At 40.2% G+C, this 9,134-nt stretch overlaps 1 protein-coding gene across 1 annotated transcript; it reads right to left on the bottom strand.

The window, feature by feature from the left end:
• Positions 1-273: 273 nt before the first annotated feature.
• syt10 (synaptotagmin X) lies at positions 274-8,776 on the bottom strand. Its single transcript, XM_072454526.1, has 7 exons — positions 8,470-8,776; positions 7,603-7,999; positions 2,474-3,035; positions 1,905-2,025; positions 1,039-1,210; positions 713-842; positions 274-528 (listed from the first exon to the last, which is right to left on the bottom strand). The coding sequence occupies exons 1-7, from the start codon at positions 8,669-8,671 to the stop codon at positions 457-459; spliced, it is 1,656 nt and encodes a 551-aa protein (XP_072310627.1). The 5' UTR covers positions 8,672-8,776; the 3' UTR covers positions 274-456.
• Positions 8,777-9,134: the final 358 nt, after the last annotated feature.

The following is a 9,134-nucleotide window of genomic DNA, read 5'->3' as shown; positions in this document are numbered from 1 at the left end:
TACTGTTTAACGAAATCATCTTGCATCGACACATTTGCTACATCCATTTGCTACAAAAACTCTGAACTGAAACGTTTGAATGCACTGCTAAATACGTGATTTTGCAGAGGCGTAATACATAATCAATACCTGTAACCTTGAATAACTTTCATAACTTGTGCTATTTAGTTTAAATTGCAAGCTAAAGAGCTCTCCGGTTAGGAAAGAATGCACCCAGAATATGTCGAACAGTCTAAATGCCATATTATTATGTATTGTATGTATATTGCACGTCATGTGGTTCTTTTTATGCTATTTTTGAACATATAAATTAGGCACTGACTTGAGAAAGTGCTTTGTTATTCAAGACCATTACACCATTTGGGAATGCTTGTCCAGTGTTTTATAATGCATACTTTTTATATGTCTCTCAGGAGTCTCACAGAAATAACATGGAACTTTGATTTGATGTGATCCTCATGGAGTGTGTGGCGGTTTGGGTGAAGGACATGAACCTTGACTTTCAAAGCTGGCTGCTCGTCCTGGCCACTGAAACAAACATGAAATATTCACATAAAGAGCATTTGTTTTCATCCCTTTTTACTAAGACTGTATTATCACATGCAAGCCAAGCCCCTGAAGGAGGATTATTGTTCATAAGTACCTTTGAATAGTCGTTTAATAACTCTGTGTTGATGTAATAACTGACTGTATACTCATATCATGTGCATACCTCTCCCAGCGCGTGCCAGTGTGTGATGGGTTTCCGTGGATATGCCAACATTTCGTTCCAGTGGTCTCTTCCCAGCCCCTCAGCGTCGGGACCAGTGCGACAGATGCCGATCACTTCATTGTGTCCAACCCTGTTTGAGACATCAAAATATGCAAGGAATCAGACATGGACAGCATGTATGTCTTCATGTCTCACAAAGACAACCCGAGCGACCCCAATTACACCTCCTGGAAAGCATTAAATCATTTCAATTACTCCCCTCCAGCTCTCGTTTCACATTTGTGAGATGGCGAGTGTGTATGTGAAGGAATAAGTGTTTTACTCACCTATCGTAATCCATGATCATGATGGACAGACTGACTTGCTCCACGTTTTCTGGGGGGATGTCAAAGATGATGGCCTCGTTGTACACTGGGTTGAGGGTGCTCTTCTTGGTGGTGGTTTTCCGCTTCTTTAACCTTCGCCCATCACAAATCAGATACACCTTCACGTAAGGATCTTCAAGAAAACAGAAAATACATATAATTTTAGCATCCAATGACAATATGTATGTGCTATTCACGAACTGTAACATACTAAAACAAGTTTAATTTTGTCTTTCTTATACTTCCTGTTTAAATTATTTGATAATTTAAATAACTGCTGTTTCATGCACATTTTAGCCAGATCTTATTGTCGTATCCTTTTGGTTTGTTTTGGGGTGGTATCAAATTATTGTACAAGGACTTTGTTTTATTTATTTAAGAATTGGAAATTGCATGTTAATTAACATATTTGCATATGTGAACATATAAACAGATACTAGTTCCCTCCTGTTGTCCCTACAGGTTGATTTGACATTTAGGTTATCACAGGATCACACACCATTAAATCACAAATGATGTAAAACGACACATTCTAAGAGCATATTGCAAACAACATTGAACTAGAAAAGGGTCACTCGTTCAGGGCACTTAAACCTTTTATATGAAGAAACAAGCTCAGGTCAGTACAGTAAGTAATCTAAATTCACAACAAAATATTACTTTTGCCTTTAAATTACTATATTTCCCTTGCCAGGATTTATAATTGCAGGGCTTTAATCACAGCAGATGGAAATTGTAATGTTCTCATTTAAAGTGGCCACCTGTTTAGTTGGACACAAGTTTATTTGGTACATTTGATGGCCACATCTTGTTTGCTGCATGGTTACCTGAGGAGCCTGTGATGTCCATGGCTTTGAGGTTTCTGCATTTGATGACCGTTAGGGTCATCCTGCCCGCTGTGGGGAGGTAGCACAACGAGTACATGATCTCTCCCAGGTCCACACTCTCCTGGACCAAAAGGAAATTGTATTTTAAATGCATATATATACTGGTGTGTGTTATGTACGTATATGTATGTATATATATATATATATATATATATATACATATATACATATATACATATATATATATATATATATATATATATATTGTATATGCTTTTGCATTGTTTAGTCAGTGCTCTATTTTTATAAGGTTGTACTATTTCTGTATGTGAAACACTTGGGCCGCTCCTGGAAGGAACAGTGTGGGCGTTTGGCTGATTGGATGCATTCTCCCAGAGGCATTTGAATAATGCATTCAGATCAACCTGCCATTTGACACATTCACCATGACTAATGACTATTTGTTCTTGCACAACTCGTTATATATTTAAATCCTATATATATATATATATATATATATATATATATATATATATATATAATAGATGCAAACGTTTGTCTCGTCTCACCGTTGTTGCTGCGTGGATATCCTTCCACACCACAGCCTCGCGGGAAAGGTCAGAAAGTTCAAAGAGGTTGTCGACCACAACTTCCCCAATCATGTCATGACTGGTAAAGCGATCAAAGTCGTAGACGCTGAAGTGCAGCTTACGGTTGCACAGCTCGTCATAGGCCACGGGGAAGCAGAAGCTCTCATCAAAGGTAGGGTTGAGGTTTTTGCGGTGGACTCTGGTCTGATACTTTTTCTTCCTCTCAGGTAGTAGATAGATCTTTACATATGGATCAGATGTACCTGTAAAGTCTTTAGCAGGCAGGTCTAACGCCTTCAGTATCATCACCACCAGCGCCTGCTCCTCATAGTCATATCTGAGAGAGAAGCTCAGTTTCCCAGAGCTTTCCACAGGTGGCTTTCCCTCATCCTGAGAGTCCACAGACTTCTGCTTGTACAGCTCTGGTTTGATCCGGCCGATACTTGCTGTGGACGACTGTCGTAATGGCACTGTGTCCATACTGAAATCCACACTGGACACATTCATCTGACGGGGCAGGTGGCGCCGGAAAGAGTTGTGCCTGCGAAAGGGTTAGAATGGATCAAAAGGTTTGCAAGTAGTTGCTTTGCTTGACCTTTGTTTAATCGCACAGAATACGGGTGAAGGTTACTGCTTATGTGTATGATGTTGACATATACATGGTGTCTGGTGTGCACTTGGTATATCTTGGATATGGGATGCGGAAAGTCAGCATTTTGCCCTCAAGCCTGGACCCAAGTCCAGTCGGCTTTAGTGATTATCTAATGGCCAGTGAGTGGTCAGAGACCGTGGACTGCAGCAGCGGCTGGTCCATTCAGGGCGCTGGGGCGCCGCCCCCCTGTCAATCTGCCAACTATATACATTTTTTTTGTGTCTGAAAAAAACAATATAATTTATTCAGAAATATCGTATATTCTTATTAGTGTAAATGTGTAAAATAATAATTTATATCCATATACATATCTATAAATAGATATAGATGTATACTTTGTTCGCGCGGCGCGTGGTCTGCTGCCTGGCACTTTTCTACGTACCCGTGGGGCGGTTTGAAAAGCGCCCCAGAGCCCCATAGAACAGCAATGGGGATTTTTAGCCAATCAAATCACAGTCAAAAGTGACTACGTCACATAGGAAAATAGCGACTGATGGGCGCAATCTCGAGCGCCCATTTGAACGTAGAAGTTACGCCATGGAGCTACGCTTTTCACACTAGAGACACAGACATGTGCGCGCGCATACGCGGAAGAGCCACACATCGTATTTTCCATGTTTACGTCTTAAAACTGCATCTACAGACGTCTGTGACAAAAGGTACGTCCAGAATGAGCTGCTAAACTGTTTGCTGGTTTTATTCGTGTTGAAATGAAAGCGGCTGATTTCGTATCAATCCGAGCAGAGACATGTGTCTGTCAAATCCCGTGCTCCGTTACCATGACAACAAACAAGCAGTATTCTCATATATTCCTCATATTTATCCGGTCGGAGCTTTAGTGTTGCTGCGAACCAAATAATGTCTGACTCAGCTGATCTGTTGTGTGGAGTTCCTCAGGGCTCCGTCTTGGGTCCCGTCTTATTTCTGCTTTATATAATTCCCCTGGGAATGATCATTAAAGAGTTTAGTGATGTGTCCTACCACCTGTTCGCTGACGATATTCAGCTATATTGCTCTTTTAAACCTTCTGAGATCCAGAAGCTGAACTCCTTGGTCAGTTGTTTAGTGCAAATAAAACAATGGCTGAGTCAAAACTCGTTGCAGCTAAACGCTGACAAAACAGAAACTCTGATTATTGCCCCTGATGATGCCATTCCAGGGATAAACCAGTACTTGGGTGTTTTAGGCCAGACTGCAAAACCAAGTCTTAGAAACTTGGGTGTTGTCTTTGACAAAGACATGTCTTTAGAGCACCACTCCAAGCTGTTGACGAGGAACTGTTTCTTTCAGTTGAGGAAAATCTCTAAGCTCAGGAAAATGGTGTCCTGGAAGTTATAATTCATGCATTTGTGTCTTCACGTTTAGACTACTGTAATAGCTTGTTTTCCTGTCTTAATAAGAAGGAACTCTCTCGTCTGCAGCTGGTCCAGAACTCTGCAGCGAGGATCTTAACCCGCACAAATAGAAGGGCCCACATTTCACCCATTCTTAAAGCCCTTCACTGGCTGCCGGTCTCCTACCGGATACAGTTTAAAATTCTTGTTTTAACTTTTAGAGCTTTAAATGGTCAGGTCCCATCGTACATCAGCGATCTGATTAAACCGTACACTCCCTCCTCTGGTCCTTGGACCAGAAACTGTTGTTGGTTCCTCGCACCCGTTTTCGGACCAGAGGAGACAGATCCTTCCAGGCTGTTGCCCCCAGACTCTGGAACGATCTTCCGTTCTCCCTACGGTCACTGGACTCAGTTACTGCTTTTAAGGGTCAGCTTAAAACCTTTTTATTTAGTCAAGCCTTTTAAATGCACTTGTTTTACGGACTGATTTTACTGTATATTGTTGTATATGTATTGTTCACTGTAAGTTTTTTGTGTTTTTTATTGTTTTATTCTGTGTTTTGTGAAGCACTTTGTGACCTCTGTCTGTGAAAGGTGCTATATAAATAAAATTTACTTACTTACAGTATTTTTTACTTTATTACTTGCATAAGGCTAACGCTAAGCATTAAGTATCGCTTAACTTCTATTGATAAAAATATGCTTTTGTTATTATAAAACCTATGAAAGAAAGCCATAAATGACAAGTCTCCAACAGCAATAATGTCTGTGATGATTAAATATAGAAATGTAAATGTTACACGTGTAGTTCAGGTAAACTAATGCCACTTAGAAGCTGTTTTATGAAACACCAACATTTGTTTGTGTTTTTATTTCCTCTTAATGTAGTAATGTCTACTCTGCACTATAAGTGACAGTATCACTGAGATTTTTGATTTGCTCTTTTCAATCTGATATTTTCTAAAGTGTAAAATGTAATTTTATGTCAAATGTATTTTCTCACAAATGGAATCTGCCTCTAAGTCGTTGTATTATCATGAACAAAAGTGAAAATAAAGTGTGTTTACTTAATTAATTCAGTTGTAAATGTGTATTTAAAATATGTATCCATACAGTCAATATTAAAAATTTCAATTTTGGACATTTAAAAAAAACAAAAACATGCTCATGTCAAATAGCCCCCCCTATAATTTGTACCACCAGCCGCCACTGGTGGACTGGCAATAAAAGCATTATATGTGCAAATACTGACTGAAACATCATTTAAATATCTGAGAAATGACTGATTTACTTGTCAGACACAAAGTCTTGCTGTTAATTGAGCCAAAAAGAATACAATTCAGAACATTCACCTGAAGAATTTCCCACCCCTTGAGGACACTGTTTACAGGCTGTTTATGACTCGCCAATATTGTCTTTTAATGACCATCAAAGTGCTCTGAAAAGTAAGTGCTCTACACAGAAAATCCCGGTACTATATACTTAGGAACGTGGTTCTCCTATAGTTGGCCATATTGTCCTACTTTATTCAGTATTTATTCACCCTGATTTGAAGATTACCACACACAAATTGAAATCGTAATTTCAGTAGATCCAATTATCAAATCGCAAAGACAGCAATTATTTAGGCCTGTGAAGTGGGATGGATTATGAATATTCATATTAACTGCTCAGTAAGACTTTGACAAGAAGTGAAGCGTGAACAATATTTGAGATGAAATGGATCTTTTGTGTAAATAGAAACATTTTCATATCTTTGAGTTCAGCCTGTGACACATTGTTCACACATATTGGAGCAACAATAAAAGTGTTGTGGTTACACTTATGTTCAGTGTATGTTTTGTGGTCTTGCAGGATTAAAACACCAATAAGCTGTTGGCATTATAAAAACCCTACTACTTGGATTTTCTTGCAAACAGGTAGTGTCACTGCAAGTAGGGGTATTGAAATGAGCCCCTTAAATACTAAATGCATAGTCAGGGAAGAGGTGAGCGAGGTATCAGTAACAGCTCTGAGAGTGGGGTCATTTTCCACTGTGACAGCTCCCGTCCCAGCCATGCTAATCATGGACATTCTGTTTTAAACACTGCCTTACAAAACAATGAAAAGCCACAGCTGATTGTTTAATTATTATGGTTGCTTCCTTTGGTTACCATAGCAGCTCCACTTGCGTGTACAGATGATTATGGGGTTGATAGTGAAGCCAGTGGGGATGTGAGGCTGCACAATGTAGACCCCTCTGTTTTCACAGTCAGAGCACAAGGCACAGATTCTTTCATGTGCAGCAGTGTATTACGGCTAAGCACTTTATGTATTAAATACATAAAGTGCTTAGAATTGTATTGCTTCTAATTGCTTACATTTACTTTTTCCTCACGTGCCTCTCCAGATTGCTAACGGTGCACGATGTTACTTTTCTGGTGGGATGCTGGGCGGCCTATATCAAAGGAGATGCTATTGCTTTGCTGAGAATGCTCCACACCCACACAGCATTAACACATCTGTTTAGCCTTTATTTCACTACCTTTGTTTTTAATACTTAAGCGACAGCTGCTTGTTTCCATAGAAATAAACAATGCAATGCTTTGGTGATAGACCATCCACCAGAAAAGTTACATACTACACTTTTATATTACTCAATGTGCTTCATTTTATATGTACATATATATATATGAAGGGCCTTTGAAATCAACCAATCAAAACTAAACATTTAATGAAATCCATTGATATAATATTGTGTTTCCACCCCACCAGGGTAACCCATAGACACTATTTAGTGACGTCTATATGGTAAAACATTTGCATTGGCTGGGACCCCAAATAATAAGTCTGGATCCTTGTCAGAAATGTAGTATGTAATAAGTAAAATAAAATCAGCCAATGGAGAAAACAAAGCCAATTTTATCCATATCAAGTCATGAATCAAAGTCCCCAGAACCCTTTTGCTGTGAGGCGTTAACACTTTGCCACTATAAGGCTCAGTTATTCCTATATGAATGAACTGTGTCGCCATATGTCATTAATATCGAGGAATCATGTCTTGTTCACGTCATCCAGATTGTCTATGTTTCAAAAGAAGTGTATTATTGCCCGCATGAACTGATACTGATGATGCTGTACCTGGACGAGGACGTAGGCTCAGTGGTTTGCCTCTGGATCTTGCTAGGCTGGCTGACCTTCTCCTTGGGAGCAGTCCTCAGGTCTGCTGGGATATCTGGTGACGTTTGACTGATCTTCATGGCAGCTTCTTGCAGTTTGACAGCGCAGCGTCCATTTGCCTTCACCTCCAGAGGATATTTTTTCTCCATCTCCACCACTTTGTACTCTGGTGTATGGACAGGGTCGGAGGGTGGAGGGGCCTCAGTGAAACCCACATGTAGAACATTTTGTGATTGCGTGGACAGAGTCTTGTTCCTCCAGATGGGCCAGCACAGCTTCCAAAAGACAAAGAGAGACACTACCAACAGAGCGAGACCACAGAAACCAACTACCACAGCAAGAAGACTGATGGAGATGTCTACAGAGCAGCAGGACCATGGACAGTCAGACAAACAAGTGAAGAAAGCAGGAGACAAGTAACAAGACCAACATGCAAGGAGAAAGAGAGAAGGAAACTGTAAGAAGGAGGGGCAGAAAAGTTCATTTCCTTTTTCAACCTTTTTTAAAAATCGTATATATATATATATATATATATATATATATATATATATATATATATATATATATATATATATATATATATATATCAGGGGCTAATTCTATCTGCTTTCAATTCCACCTGTTGTTATTTCAAAGTCAGCTCTGAGGTGCTGCTCCTAAGTCTGCTCCGTCTACAGAAAGTGCCGCTCCACTGATCAAGTGCCTATAGTTAAACTAATAACTAATCGGCCCTATAAAGTTAAAGTTCAAAAATAAAAAAGGACGAAGAGAACAAGAAAAAAAAAATAGAATAAGAAAGAGGCACAAAGAGTATTGGCCTATAATTACCTGCGTGCCCTCTACCCAGAATATTACTCTCCAAAGGGAATATATTCGAGCATCTTTCACGATCCACGTATCCAGTTAGACAAAGTTCTGTAACAATCTGGAGTGCCCTTTGGCACAAAGTGAAGCTGTCATCCGTGCGCACACTCATGTCTCTCCGGTTAAGCCATTGCACCCCGGCTGATCCTGGAGGGCGGCGGTCCATCAGTGCAGCGGTCACTTGCCGCAGAGAGCGGCCACAAGAGACTGCGCTGAGAGCATCTCCTGTTGATCCATGAGCAGCGCGCGCAGAAGAGCAACTGGTCCCTCACTCACTTGTAGAGTTCAGTCTGAGCCTGTCCAATGGCAGCTGGTGCGTGGACTGTGGCTTTGAGCGCGTTCTGGCGGCTTCAGCATCCACGCGCTCTTTAATGAGCTGAAGCCCCGCCCCCACTTCACTCACTTGTGTTGCTCCAACTGCAACCACAGCTTGTCATTTCACTAATAATCAGTCAGACAATCTTCTTAATGCGTGGCTATCCATGGGATTCAGAATGATTAAAAATATGACGCAGTGATTAATAATATACAGTATTTATTTTGAATGGGAGAAAGTCCTCAAATGTTGCGGTGTAAGCTGAAACCCATTAATAAACTATAGGGCTTGTGGATTTCCTCAAATAACATTC

Source organism: Eucyclogobius newberryi, unplaced genomic scaffold (genome assembly GCF_026437365.1).
Source record: "Eucyclogobius newberryi isolate DKJ021-1_F unplaced genomic scaffold, fEucNew1.0.hap1 SCAF_2, whole genome shotgun sequence".
In the NCBI taxonomy this organism is placed as follows: domain Eukaryota; kingdom Metazoa; phylum Chordata; class Actinopteri; order Gobiiformes; family Gobiidae; genus Eucyclogobius; species Eucyclogobius newberryi.
This window is presented reverse-complemented; position numbering and strand designations above follow the sequence as displayed.

Bases quoted from the DNA above. Each gene is read 5' to 3' on its own strand.
- syt10 (XM_072454526.1), bottom strand. From the start codon at position 8,671: ATGGACCGCCGCCCTCCAGGATCAGCCGGGGTGCAATGGCTTAACCGG. The intron at 1,211-1,904 runs GTAACCATGCAG...GTTTTCTTGAAG, and splicing joins GGACATCACAGGCTCCTCAG to ATCCTTACGTGAAGGTGTAT. The intron at 843-1,038 runs GTGAGTAAAACA...TGTCTCAAACAG, and splicing joins ATGATCATGGATTACGATAG to GGTTGGACACAATGAAGTGA.